The following is a 14,580-nucleotide window of genomic DNA, read 5'->3' on the forward strand; positions in this document are numbered from 1 at the left end:
ACAAGTACTCCTTTTCTTTTTGCGAATACAGACTAACACGGCTGCTACTCTGAAACCTGTGATCTTGTTGTTACTGAAATGCTGTACGGTGACACTCATTTATAGAAAAGGGGGTGTGTGGTGAAGAGTGGAAACCCATAAGAGAGCCTGGTCCATCCATCGGCCCTTGGCAGAGAGCTATGAATATTCTGGAGTATCCCCTGCAGCACTTCCCCTCGTATTCTGTCCCCTCCTTTGGGCACACTTCTTCTCTTAAGCCTGTGCTGCTTTTGGGCTCGGAAGGGGCAGGTTCCTTCCCTTTCTAATGCTGTAGGGGGGCAGTGGAAGCACTCATTGTGGCTGGGAGGCCAGCTTAGTCGCTTGCACCCAACAAACTGTGAAGGTGAAATGAATCCCCTTCTAGCTAAGAGATAGCTTTGGCCTGGACTACCAATTCTGTAGAAGGTAGGTAAATAGCTCTGTATCCAGGCCTGTTCTTTTCCCTTCACACTCTTACCTTGGTGCTTCCTCAGCAGGGAAATTAAAATAGCCCCTTAGTACAAGGGAGCAGTTTTGTGAGCAGAGCTCATGATCTCTCCAGCTGTCTAACTTCTCTTAGACCTTTGTCTACACTGGGAATGCTGGCTTTTTCTCTAGAACCCTGAGTAGTGCGATTGAAACCAGGCTGAGTCCTACGGGTGCAAACAGCAGCTTTGCCTGTCTATGCTCGGATTCACACCAGTGTAGCTAACAGCTGTGGCCGAAATCAGGGCACATCCCGATGCACCCGAAGCTTTTGTGTTTGCTGTAGCACCTGTCGTTGTATCTGTATTGTGTAACTCATCTTTCTCCTCCTGCCGTTGTGCTTCAGGGAACAGACATCGATATCTTTAGTTTTAAACCAACACCACTCAACTCAAAAACCCTGGAGAAGATCCGCCACGTCTTAGATTACAGATGTATGGTGTCTGGAAGTGAACAGAAGTTCCTGCTAGGGTTAGGGGTAAGTGCTGACATCTAACCTGACAGCAGGAAGTTCCACGGCTAATTACAATTCCTTTTAAAGATATTGCCTAGCAATTTCATCCCAACCTGCTTGCCCTTGTACTATGGGATAGAGGGATTGGAGTGACTGATGGACCTTTCTTAAGACCACTGGTTATTTTGTATTCCTTTCTCCTTGCTGTCTACTCCCCACACTAAATAATCTTGGTCTTGAAAATCTCTCCTCACACAGAATGCTGCATTCCCTCCATCTAATAATTCATTTCACTGCCCATCTCTGAACAGTATCATTTGTGGGATGGCAAGGGACCCTGCCTAATGAGCTGTGTTAGGATCTATGTGTTGGTTTCTCTGCAGCTGAGCTATAGGTTCCTTCCTTGACATGTCTCGTAAAGAAATGTTCTCTGCTGTCAGCAGGAAGGAAGGAATATACTCTCAGGGCTACTTTTCAACTAAGGCAGAAAGAACTTGTCCCATTCCTGTCTGGGTCTAACCTTGCCTTGTTCCTCTTTGTCTGCACACAGAAGTCCCAGATCTACACCTGGGATGGTCGCCAGTCAGATCGCTGGATGAAACTGGACTTGAAAACTGAGCTGCCACGGGCTACCCTTCTGTCTGTGGAGATTGTTCATGAGCTGAAAGGAGAGGTCAGATGTTGTTCCTTCCCTGTAAGGGGGCAGTATGCAGTCTGCCTGTAGTTTGTGATGGCTAGTTTTACATGGTAGATGGTCCAGCTGTGCAGCTTCAGAGAGGATTTCCAGGGAAGCTATTGTGGGATAAGCTCTCCTCTCCTGTTCAGAACCAGAGATCCGTGGATAACTGTTTGCTTCCCTTCAGGTGGTTGTTCTGCACCACCTCCATGGTTGACTTACTGTCTAATTGAATACGCCTCAGTGGCTTTTGGTTTTCACATATACATGCATGTGTTGTGCAGTACTGCTGTGCTCCACTTGCCTGCCCCCTTCTGCTCCAAAGGTGGCTGCCTTTCAAGGATGCTGAATATACTGTGTTTGTGAAGTGGGTTTGGATCAGGGGCTACAAAAGCACCAACTGGTGGGTGGTGTTTGCAGAAGCATTTACCCTCCTGCACTGTCTCTGGTCCAACATTGATCTTTGATCATTTGCTGAACTGTTTGATTGGCAGCTGGCATTGTTTTATTTCGGTAACATGCACGTGAAAACGATCTGTAACTGAGCACGTTAGTTGTCCCAAACAACATACGGGGAATATTTAATGCACAGGCTTCTTGAAATATTGTTCAGTTTTGATTCTGTGACTGTCCTGGAGGGGGGAATGCTGAACTTGTTCTGATAATCAAGGGAATTTTCAGTGTAACCAATAGAGGTCATGAAACGTGACCCTTTGCTAACTCGGCTGGTCGAGGTTGAACTGTGTGTAGAAGATGGTGCTGTTACTGCACTGATCTGCTGTGAACTAAGCTGAGTAGATTCCTGTGGCTAGTTTGTATGAGGTTGAGTAGTCACTGACCCTAGAACAGGCCTGTGTGTCCACATATGCTCAGCCACTTGATGATTGCAGCTCTTAAAAACAGACAGGTGGGGCCAGTCTGGAGGCTTACCCACGCTACGTGGCATGGTCACATGGGAGCTCAGGGCCCAGGCTCATGTCCTTGCTCCTGGAGATGGTGCAGCAAGCTCAGCCTTGTGAGGGGAGCACTTTGTAGGGCATCCAGCTGATTCAGAGATGTGGTAACGTGCTTCAGAGAGCTGTGCCCAGCCCTCCTCTGAGGGACTGGTGCATTGGACATGTACAGCTATTTTAGGATGGAAGATTAAAGCAGGGGAAATGTGGGAGGGAGGGGGAGAACCTGCAGCAGAAACAAGTTCCCAGTGGCAGGAGGTGGGGTTTCCTCCTCTGAAGTTAGCAAGGCGATGGTGGGAGGCAGACATGCAGACGCTCGTGTTCTGCATAAAACAGACGGAATACCCACAGCCAGCCTGTAATGTAACTCCCTGTGTTTCTCTCCTTAGGGGAAAGCCCAGCGAAAAATCAAGGCTATCCATATCCTGGATGTCTTGGTGCTGAATGGCAATGACGTCCGAGAGCAGCACTTTAACCAGCGGTAGGTCGGGCTTTGGGAGCTCCTCTCATGCATGTGGATGAGCGCTGTCAGGAACTCCGTTGGTTCATTGGCCGCGCTATTGATCATTGGCCACGAGGAACCGAGGGCACTTAGCTGATGCGTTTGTACAAAGATGAGCCGTGGAAGAACCCTCTCTGAAGTGGGTGCATCCTCTCTTCACCCACTCCCTCTGTGCAGCAGAAAAGGCCTGGTTCCCTTCTGAGACTGGAGTGAGCTGTTCCCAAAACGGATAGACCAAGCACCGCTGGCAGCCTGAATGGGAAGGGTTGTGACTTGCTGCGGAGGGGGAAGAGCCCTACGGTTCCTTCCTTAGCAGAGCACATCTGCCAGTCCCGCTCTCCTGCTCATACATGAATGGGCTCATCAGCACATGGACTCATTACTGAATTTGTTACTAGATTAGGTCTGCTGAGCAGAGCCTATGGGGAACCATCCCTACTGTATAATTGCTAGTTGCAGGACACCAAGCTGGGAGTGCTGGGTGAGCCGACAGTTTCTGAGTATGTTTGGGTGTCAGCCTGGGCTGTAGAGGTCCCGTTGGCACTCCCTCCCTCCCTCCCTCCTGTCCCAAGGAAGCCGCACCTACCCAACACACCAGAGCTGCAACTAAAACACAGAATTCTCTTTCCCATTTGTTCAGGATTCAGCTAGCGGAGAAGTTTGTCAAAGCCGTTTCTAAGCCTAGCCGGCCGGATATGAACCCCATCCGGTGAGTGACCCCTCCTTCTGCATCCCCCTTCATCTTGGGACTGCTGGGGCTTTGGGATCAGTTTGCTGGAGGAGGAAGACATGAAACGTAGCCTGGCCCGCTCCCAGGCCTACACAAGATATAGCCAGAGCTCATAGTCTCATCATGTTTGCTAGAAGGCGGCAAGTGGCCCTTTACATCTCGGAGATGATGCTGTTGGCTGGATGTTTTAGGTACTCTAAGATTAACCTTTTGGAGATCAGACATTCATGCTTTCTCCATCTCATGAGTAGCTGGTGCTAATCTCACATGCATACTTGTAGTTGAGCTAAGGCCCAGTTAAGGCCCAAACCACAACATGCCCCCGTCTACACTGACGGGTCAGCTATGCTGCTGACCGCTGATGGCTGAATCAGGGCTGTTCCCTAGTACAGACAAGGACTACAGGTCTGATCGCTAAAAGTCTGAAATAAGGCCGTGGGTACAGGGCTAAGCACATGTGCTGCTAGGAAACACCCCTGAGAAAGGTGCTGATAGAGTGTTCCAGCTGTTGGCCGCTTGCTGACCTTTCATCTTTACTTGTTAGTTTTATTTTGGTACTATGCAGAGGCCCCGAAAGGAGCAGGGCCCCATGGTGCTGGGCATCAAACAAACACCTAGGAAGACAGTCCCTGCCCCCAAAGAACATAGAGTCTAGCTTGGAAGAAGAAGCTGTTGGAGGGAAGAGGGGCTGGAGGTGGAGGGGAACAGTGACACAGGTCCCCAGCTTAGCCATGTGCACTGCTGGCTGGCTCAAATTGCTTAAAAAAGGGAGGGCAGGCATTGGGGGGGGCCTTAAAATGGCTGCCTTATTCCTGTCATTTCCCCTTTAAGCCTCTTCCTATTTCCTGGGTAAGTTCTGTTCTGCTGTTTGGTGGGGGGAGATATGGAAAGGGGACAGGAAGATGGAAGGGCAGGGTAATATGTGGAGAAGGGGCTGGGCAGCGAGGGCAGGAGGCTTGGAGATGGAGAACAAGTGGATCTCAGTTAATGTCAACACACATCCAGGAACTGCAGCTGGGGGAGCCTGAGGTGTTGATGGGGAAAAGAACAGGCTATAATGTCAGAAGTGCCCACAGGTTTCAACAGGCTCCCACACTGCTGCTTCTGAAGGGCTTTAAAACTCTGCCCGAGTAAGCCTGATGCTTGTAGCCACATATGGGAAGGGGGCACAGAGGGTGGGTGGGGTTGGGGGAACTGCCCTTCTGTGAAAAGGTTTCTCTGTGTGGCTTTAGCAAAAGATCTCTTAGATCCCCAAGCTGTGTGGAACTGTGGTTGTGTGAAACAATGTGGGCTGACTTCTGAGCAGCAGAACAGCGACCCTGCATGCTGCCTATGGGGACTGAGCCGTGTATGTGCAGGTGTCCAATTCCTGAGCTGGGACGAACCACGTGTCAGGGGCTAAGATTCAGGAGCACGGTGAACCTTTGCCACATTCACTGCCTCGCCCTGAGATCATAGCCGTTAGCTCCGCAGTGCCAACCCTTGAGTGTGTGCGTCTCTCTCTCTTCCCCCAGGGTGAAGGAGGTGTACAGACTGGAGGAGATGGAAAAGATTTTTGTAAGGTAAGTGACTAGAAACAGTGAGACGCTTCATAGCAAGTCAGTGTTCGCAACTGCCACGCAGAGACAAGAGGGATCTATTGCTATTTGCAAGACAAGTACCTGGGAGTGAACCCCTGTAGCAGAGCCCACGGTCACCCATTGGGGTGTTCTTTGTGGGTCAGACAGTCACCCTGCTAATTCTGCATTGCAGAGGCTAGTCTGTTCCGGAGCAGAATGCGGGGCTTCGCTGTGTTAGAGGGAAGCAGCTCGCTTAGCCTTGTAGCCAGGTCTGCAGCCTCCCACACTGATAGCTGTTCCCAGGCCCAAAGAGGTCCATTCCCCTCCTGCCCTGTCACGCACCAGGGGAAAGCTGCACTTGTGGTTGCCAGTGGACAGATTTGCAGTTTGATTGTACCTGTAATGGAAACCCTGGTTGGTTAAATACTGAAAATCACTGACATAGCCCTTGTTCCAGCACTGGCTCCCTGGCTGACGTTCTGTGCACACACAGAGTTCTGGCTTCTTTTCCCTAGCCCCGGCAGGGAGACGCATGGAGAACTGACCAGGGGCCTGTTGGTTTGTTCTGCTATATGCAGTGCTATCCAATTCCACTGCAGCTGTCTCTGAAGTGCGTGTGTGTCCTTGGGTAAACTCCTCCACTCTCCCTTCTCTCGGCACTCAGGTTAGAGATGAAGATCATCAAGAGCTCAGGCGGAATACCACGGCTGTCCTACACGGGCCGGGATGACCGGCACTTTGTGCCCACAGGACTCTACATCGTTAGGACTGTGAATGGTAGGGAGAGCTCTGCAAGCCTTTCTTCCTCACCATTTTCAGGAAAAGGAAGGAATTTTTTCTTTAAAAATACAGGGCCAAGCTCTGCCTGGTGTAACTCCATGGAAATCGGTGCTGAATTTGGCCCAGGTCCTGTTCTGGTTGGATCGGGCAGCATTGGGATGAAGATGGGTCCGCTGCCCCCATTGTGGTTTGAGTAGCTGCTCTGGGGTTTCAGTTCAGTCACATGCATAGTGACTGGTTTTTGCCATCACAGATTTCGTAGCTGGAAAGATCACTCTCCGAACTAGCTCAGGCTGACCTGGGAGTGCAGAGTGCGTGCCTCATTGAATTGACAGCAGCTTGGGTACACAGGGCTTTTGGGGGGTTGAAAGGAGAAAAGAGTGGAATGTCAAGCTGGCCTCTCAAATCACCCCCAATCTGATGTGCTTCCATTCTGGTCCCGCCCTCTGTTTGTTCCCTGTGGCTTTGCCCCTAGATCCTTGGACAATGGCGTTCAGCAAAAACTCCAAGAGGAAATTTTTCTATAACAGGACGACCCAGGAGTCGACGTATGACCTTCCTCACGAATCCATCGCACCATTTCAGTGAGTACCGTCCCAGCAGTCAGGCGACCAGGGGGGCAGAGGCGTGGCAGCATACCACAGCAGGGCCCCGTGCCTCCGCAGTGTGCCTCATCCTTTCCAGCAGGCAAGTGCTCTGCACTTGGGTGATGGTGGTAGGCCCTGCCCTGGCAGCGCCACACTGTGTAATGGTGCTAACTGGCAGAGCTTCTTGAAGATCTGCTCCTGGAGCCCTGTAAAGAGGTTCTGACTAGGGCTGTCAAGCGATTAAAAAAATTAATCACACGATTAATCGTGCTGTTAAACAATAATGGAATACCATGTATTTAAATATTTGTGGATGTTTTCTACATTTTCAAATATATTGATTTCAATTATAACACAGAACAGAGAGTACCCTGCTCACTTTATGTTTATTTTTTATTACAAATATTTGTGCTGTGAAGAAATAGTATTTTCCAGTTCACCCCGTACAAGCACTGCAGTGCCATCTCTTTATTGTGAGAGTGCAGCTTACAAATGCAGAATTATGTACGGAAAATAACTGCATTCAAAAAATAAAACAGTCTAAAACTTTAGAGCCTACAGGTCCACTCAAATCTTGTTCAGCTAGTCACTCAGACAGATACATTTCTTTACATTTGCAGGAACTAATGCGGCCCACTTCTTGTTTACAATGTCACCTGAAAATGAGAACAGGTGTTCGCATGGCACTGTTGTAGTCGGCATCGCAAGATATTTACATGCCAGATGCACTAAAGATTCATATGTCCCTTCATGCTTCAACCACCATTCCAGAGGACGTGCGTCCATGCTGATGACAGGTTCTGCTCGATAACGATCCAAAGTAGAGCAGGCCAATGCATGTTCACTTTCATCGTCTGAATCAGATGGCACCAGCAGAAGGTTGATTTTCTTTTTTGGTGGTTCGTGTTCTGTAGTTTCCGCATTGGAGTGTTGCTCTCTTAAGACTTCTGAAAGCATGCTCCACATTCGTCCCGCTCAGATTTTGGAAGGCACTTCAGATTCTTAAACCTTGGGTCGAGTGCTGTAGCTATCTTTAGAAATCTCACATTGGTACCTTCTTTGCGTTTTGTCAAATCTGCAGCGAATGTGTTCTTAAAACGAACAACATGTGCTGGGTCATCATCCGAGACTGCTATAACATGAAATATATGCAGAATGCAGGTAAAATAGAGCGGGAGACATACTATTCTCCCCCAGCCAAGGAGCTCAGTCAAAATTTAATTAACGAGTGTCATCAGCATGGAAGCACGTCCTCTGGAATGGTGGCCAAAGCATGAAGGGGCATACAAATGTTTAGCCTATCTGGCATGTAAATATCTTGCAATGTCAGCTACAAAAGTGACATGCGAACGCTTGTTCTCACTTTCAGGTGACATTGTAAATAAGAAGCAGGCAGCATTATCTCCCGTAAATGTAAACAAACTTGTTTGTCTTAGGATTGGCTGAACAAGAAGTAGGACTGAGTGGACTTAAGGCTCTTAAGTTTTATGTTGTTTTGTTTTTGAGTGCAGTTATGTAACAAAAAAGAAAATCTACATTTGTAAATTACACTTTCATGATAAAGAGATTGCACTACAATACTTGTATGAGGTGAATTGAAAAATAAAATTTCTTTGTTTATCATTTTTACAGTGCAAATATTTGTAATAAAAATAATAATATAAAGTGAGCACTGTACACTTTGTATTCTGTGTTGTAATTTAAATCAATATATTTGAAAATACAGAAAAACATCCAAAAATATTTAAGGTTTCAAATTTCAATTGGTAATCTACTGTTTAACAGTTCAATTAAGACGGCAATGAATCGAGATCAATTGTTTTAATCGTGATTAATTTTTTTGAGTTGATCGCATGAGATAACTGCAATTAATCGACAGCCCTAGTTCTGACTTTTGTGTTGGGCACCACATCCAGAGGCGCTTGCAGCTCCACAGTCTAACCATGTGTGTGTGGGTTCCTGCTGCATTCCCAGCGCACTCCAGGTGGGCTGGGGTGTTGGGCATGCCAGGCAGCTTTACCCAGTGGTAGCAGAGGAAGAAGCACTGTCTGTCTCGGGCTCTCCTGTGGGCATGAAGCCGGAGCAGCACTGTGGGAATGGGAAGGAGACCTGTGAAACAGGAGCATCGTGTTGGCTCCTAGGGAAAGAAGGATACGGATTACCTGGTACCCTCCGTGAAGCTCCAGGAACGTATCACTTGATAACTCCCCAGCAGGGGATCTCTGGGCGTTCTTCCCGACCATCAGACTCAACCCATCACTTCCATTGTGCACCCTAGTGTGCACTCTAGAGCAGGAAACTGGGACTCCAGACTTCTGGCTTCTGTTCCTGGGAAACTGGGACTCCAAGAACAGAGTAACTGGGAGTCGGTAGATCATGGAGACAGACTGAGAGTTCCTTAGACAGGGAGGTCTGGCCCTTAAGGTTCAGAGAATAGGGACCGTGTGATATCATTATGCTATTGTCTCCTAGGTAAGTGAGTCTTGTGAGTCTGTTTCTCAGCACAGTGCAGCTATATGCAAACTGCACAGGCCCCTGGATTGTGTCCCAGTTGGAGAGGCTGATGTGAAACGGGGGCTCCCTGCACACCCCTCTAGCCTCCTCCTCGGCTTGCAGCTGTGCTCTGAGAATCCTTCAGGCTTTCCATTGTCAGCTAGCTGAAAAAGCTCTCGTAATCCCAGTGCTGGGAGGGCTCCGCTTCACAAACTGGGGAGGGTGCTAGCCCCTCTCAGCCTCCCCGGCAGAATTCCAGCACCAAACTCAACCACTGCTATGAAAACAAAGCAAGGAAGGGGTTTGTGTGTGACTCTGTAATGGATGCTCTGCCTTGTAGTTAGTGAGCACTAATGTGTCTGTAATTAGCCGCTGACACATGCGTTTGTCGCTATGCTAATATCGTTCTGTTAGAACAGCATACCTAAATAAGCTGTGAATATTAAGTGTCAGTAATTGTAGGAATCTAAGGCTGCTGTGTCTGCAGCAATTAGCAGCTCTGGTTTCACACTGGGTGACTAATAGCCAGATGGGGCAGGGAGAGTCTATGCTCAGGGAAGAGTCAAGGGCTGGATTTCTGGAGAGTCACTGTATCTCCAGATTTCAGAGTAGCAGCCGTGTTAGTCTGTATCCGCAAAAAGAAAAGGAGTACTTGTGGCCCATGTTGGCAAAGTGAGGGTTAGTTTGCTCCCCCACCCCTGCTATATCCATAGTGTGCTGAGTGCTTAGACCCTGCTGTGTCCATTCTGCCCACTGACCCTTCCAAGTGCTCTGTTCAGGCCTTTCTGGAGTCTTTAATGAAATTACTTTGTTTGCTTCACCCTCTCAGGAACTTGAAAAACATAGTTTCCCTAACTGATTGTTCCTGGTCTCAGCGGACATTGATTCGTCCCTCCTGCTGCTTTGACCAGAGCTGCAACTAACAGGGCCGTTTCCATGGAACACGCTTCAGTTTATATGCCATGTTGGGGTGTCTGGGTTTGTGTCAGCACATGCTTGTTTGAGTAGGCCCTACAAAATGATGGCTATTCTTACTAGCTGTAGCCTACACCTACTTGGTGTGGTGCTTCCCCGTCTCGTGTGGCTGGCCACAAACCGAAGTGGATGAGCCTACAACAGCCTTTGCTGACGGAGCTGGGTGTTTCAGCGCAGGGGGTAGACACTCAAGGTTACATCCAGAGGTCCTTGGTTCAGCCTCTGCGGCTGACGACGCAGGCCGGGCACGGCACTGCAGAGCCAAAGTTAGGAGTTGGGGCAGAGAAAAATGTGAAGAACCCTCAGGGTTAATAGAACAAATAACCTGGGCCTCCTTGACGCTACCCCCTCGAATCATGTCGTGTGTGGTCCCAGGCCAGCTGTCTCTAAAGAGTCTCTGCAGCCTATGCTGAGCGCATCCCTTCTCAGTGTTTGCTGTGCTGATCTGTCTGCCTCCTCTTTCTGCCTGCAGCATCTGCTACTTCAGCCGTCTCTTCTGGGAGTGGGGGGAAGGCGTCAAAGTGCACGACTCCCAGAAAAGGCAAGATCCGGAGAAGCTGTCAAAGGAGGAAGTCCTGTCCTTCATCCAGGCGCACTACCCCTGACCCCCCCAGCTTGGAATCGTGGGGGACTGACTGGAGCGGGGAGACTGAGACAGGAGAAGGGAGTCTTTCATCCAGGAGCTGCAGCCTTCTGTGGAGCAGACTGATTCCTGGGGGGTGGGGGGTGGGGTTTGATGCTCAGAAGAAGTGGAACAAAGCTCCAGCCTGTGAGTAGCAGTGTATATAAGTATCTGGCCCAGGCAGCACAGCTGTGGGTGCCTCGGAGGTGGGATGCCTGGAGCCGAAGTCCGATGCTCTTCTGTACTATCCCACTGCACTCCTGGGGATGAGGGGCTGGCAGCTTTCCCCCCTAGTGCTCCAAACTACAGCCAGGCATCTGCTCTCTGGGTTCCCCTCCTGCATGTGCCGGAGCAATTAGGAGGCTGCGTATGGTTCCCTGGAAGCACCAAGAGGAAAGGAGGATGGTCACAGGACTGCAAGGAGGAATGAGCTGGGGGAGAGTGCATTTAAATGGCCTTGCAGTGCTGCCAGCAGCCACCTCAGTCTCCTTTGCCTCAAGCCGATGGGCCTTTCCTGAACGCTGGGTGACTCATCGGGAAATGCAGGCTCTTGGCATGCAAGGATGGTCACTTTTTGTTAGTGGCTCCAGCACTTCCACTCCAGAGGCACTTGGCAGGTTGTCGGGAGTTCCTGGATGCTAGGATCTCGGTGGAAGGGAGTCAGTCCTCGTGTCAGGAGGTCCCTAACTCCAAGCCAGCAGCCTAGGTGTGAGCTCATGAATCTGCCCTAGGACAATGCTGAGATGTTTTGCCTTTTTCAGTGCTCAAAACCATCCTCAGTTTCCCTTTAACAATGGCCCTCCCTCTGTGTTCAGGGATGAAAGAAAAAGGGGGAAGGCTGCAGGCCTTTGGGTGTAGGAGTTTTTCACAGGAGATTGTGGAAGTCCTTGTCTTGTCATGTGGGAAGGAGACCTTGACTCTGACCATGCTGGTTAGTCAAATCCAATCCCATGACCAGGCCCGTTGTAGGGGAAACCCATCTTTCCTGGTTAAAACAGGCTTTGAACACCCCCCCTCCCCGTGTCTGGGAGAGGCCAGAGCTGGAGCCATGTCTGTAGCGAAGGCACAAACCTGGGACTCTCTAGCATGGCAAGCAGGACATCGGTGTTTCAGCAGATCGCAGTCAGAAATCATGACTCATTTCTGTGCTGGGCCCTCTACACGTCATGTACACAAAGCCCCCGCAAAGGACAGGGCTGCCCTCATTGCCTGTTTTAACTTCGTGCTGGGCTTCAGAAACGCCTCTGGCCTGTTCTCCCACTGGACCAGAAGTTAATAGGCAGTTGGCTGCTCTGGTCCATGCAGCAAAGTCACTTATTTTTTCTTACACAGGTTGGCAATAAGGGAAAAGCTGACTGGGGGGTTACCTGGACCGTGCCTTAAAGAAAGCTGTGGGTCTCCTGGAAACTAGAGGCAGCCTTTCAGATTCTCATCCCCCCTCCATCCTCCCCATGCCAATGCAGGATGTGAATGGGTCTGTATCCTAGGACGTGGAGAGTTCAGCTCTGGCGGAAGTAGAAGTTGGTGGGTGAGATTCATCTCGGAACCAGGGGCAGCGCAAGGACTGGGCATCACTTAAGATCTGTGAGCCTCATAGGGCTCAAGTGATGCACAGGGTGACTTTCACCCTGAGCTCATAGGCCTTGCTTTCCGAGCGCGCAGCCTTCCGCGTCTGCAGGATCAGTTGGTGGCCAGGCATCTGTCTGTTAATCCCCCAATTGCTTGGTGTGAATGAGTTTAACCATGGGTGGTTTCTTTGCTGTGCCTTGTAACGTGGATCCGCACGTTCAGGCTTGATGGCTGCAGAACGGGGATTGTCACAGCTTGCCCAGCCTTGGGCTAATGCTGTCCTTGGAGCGTCATTGCACGGGGAGACTAAGCTCTCAGCTTTGGAGGATGGTGGGAGCCCACATTGTATTTGGGTATCCCCCTATTGAACCCAGAAGAGACCTGGCGTATTTAGAATACTGCCTCTTGCAAGCTCAGGGTGTGCGGCCTTTCCAGAAAGGTGGCTGAGGAAGTGTCAGACCTACTTTCCCTGTGCCCTGTAGCAGCCAAGGGGAAGGTTTGCCAATCCGTCCAAGAGCAGGATGTGGCTCTGACTCAAATCCCTTAGCAGAATTTAGTCCCAGGTGCTCCAAAGCCTTGGCAGAATGTGGCACCTGGCCTAAGAGCAGCCTTTCTCCTGGAGAGGGCAGTAGCCCCCCCATGCAGCTAATTATTGGCTACTTTATATTTATTGAAGGCCCCTCCATGAGGAGCAATGGGGAAGATGGTGCCTCCAGTAGCTTCGCTTCGGAGCCTTCACACTTTCGGCTTTTAAAACCATGTATTTAAGTGTTGGTGCTTCTGCTGATTCCCCAACCCCCCAAGGCAGCCATGATGCCAGCAAGAAGCCAACAGGCCACCTTGGAGCCTGTTCCTTTTCCTGTGGTCCTTTACTGTGTCTTCTGCAGCCTCAAGGGTGTGTCCCCCACGGAGGGCCTTGGCCCCTCCCTGTTTGTGGGGATGGAGACGTCCCGCAGGGAATACACCATGGATAATCTAGGCCTCCATTAGCCTTTACCTGGTCCTGAAAACCCAGGGTGCAGAAGAAACCCAATTGCTTGCAGGCGGTTTGAGAGATGCTGCCTGCTTTCCCCATTGCCCCAGTTTCCTTTGCTTTTAGTCGATTGTATTTTTTACAAGGAGATGTATTTTTTGGATGCACTGAACCACACCTCCCACCCTCTTGTGGGAGGGAAGCACCAGCACCTCACTACTGCTTCCCTGCTGCAGGGAAAAGGTTTTATCCCTCTTCCCTCTCTGGCTCAAGACTCTCCTATCCCCCATTGCTCCTCCGGGCTCGGGAACCCATGGCTTGCTTTGAAATGCCCAAAAGGATCTGATCGGAGTTGAAAGGCCAGGAACCCAGAGGACAAAGCCCTGTACGTACCCTGCTTTGTGTGCGTCAGAGCTGCTCATCCCTAGTGTGGGGGGAGTGGAAGGGGGTTCAGTCTGATCATGTGGGGCAGGGAATGCCTTAGTATCAAAGGGATGGTAGAAAACTTGGCCTAGGGCTAGGGGCTGACCCAAGTTGTGCTCTCCCACTGGCTCCAGGGGGAGGAGGAGGAATGTCTTGCTGAAGGGAATGTTTACGTCTGTTGATTGCACAATGTATTGTATTAAGCTGTGTATCATTTTGTGTTGATTTCTCTGCTTTCATTGTCTGTGTATTACCAGTACAGCTCTTTAGTTCACAAAGGTGTTGATGCTCTTTGGTCTGTGTTTCCTAAAACCATGGGGAACACAAAACTTGGGGGGGGGGGGCCTGTGCATGGCCGAAGGACTCCTTATGCCCATCCATTCTACCCCACAAGTTACCTGTGCACCACCCTCCCATACTCCTCTATTTCAGGGACTTGCTGTAACCCACCCCTTATTACCCCCATGCCAGGTGCTCTGTGTGCCCCCTCCTCTTTCAGAGTAGCGATGTTTTTAAACCATATTGGGAGGCTGGGCAGAGCTAAAATGAGGGGTGTTGTTATACTGGCATGTGTTAATAGCTGCCATCAACCAATTCTTTGCTCTATAAACAGTTACAGGTGGTTGAAGCTGGTAGTTCTGCTAACCAGATGTCAAGGGCTCAATGTAGCCCCATTTGTTTGTTCTGATTTTCAGCAAAATCATTAGGATTCTGCCCACTGATGACTAGAATATTCCCTGCCATGTTGGAACGGATGGGATGGTGCATTCTGAAGTCATG

General features: G+C 49.9%; 1 protein-coding gene across 3 annotated transcripts in view; it reads left to right on the forward strand.

Moving 5' to 3' along the window:
- CMTR1 (cap methyltransferase 1) overlaps window positions 1-14,082 on the forward strand; it is a 56,923-nt gene extending 42,841 nt beyond the window's left edge. Inside the window, exons 17-25 of one of the 3 annotated variants that reach the window (XR_013345702.1) lie at window positions 851-982; window positions 1,509-1,631; window positions 2,977-3,068; window positions 3,730-3,798; window positions 5,334-5,381; window positions 6,043-6,155; window positions 6,689-6,742; window positions 10,686-11,541; window positions 12,168-14,082. Coding sequence is in view for 2 of the 3 variants with exons in the window: in XM_077813603.1 (XP_077669729.1) it covers window positions 851-982; window positions 1,509-1,631; window positions 2,977-3,068; window positions 3,730-3,798; window positions 5,334-5,381; window positions 6,043-6,155; window positions 6,689-6,742; window positions 10,686-10,990 (936 nt within the window). In the remaining variant the exon portion in view is untranslated. Of the gene's footprint in view, window positions 1-850; window positions 983-1,508; window positions 1,632-2,976; window positions 3,069-3,729; window positions 3,799-5,333; window positions 5,382-6,042; window positions 6,156-6,633; window positions 6,743-10,685 lie in introns of all 3 variants that reach the window. The other 2 variants (XM_077813603.1, XM_077813604.1) reach the window with 2 other exon arrangements.
- The last annotated feature ends 498 nt before the right edge of the window (window positions 14,083-14,580 follow it).

This window comes from Eretmochelys imbricata, chromosome 3 (assembly GCF_965152235.1).
Source record: "Eretmochelys imbricata isolate rEreImb1 chromosome 3, rEreImb1.hap1, whole genome shotgun sequence".
Classification (NCBI taxonomy): Eukaryota; Metazoa; Chordata; order Testudines; family Cheloniidae; genus Eretmochelys; species Eretmochelys imbricata.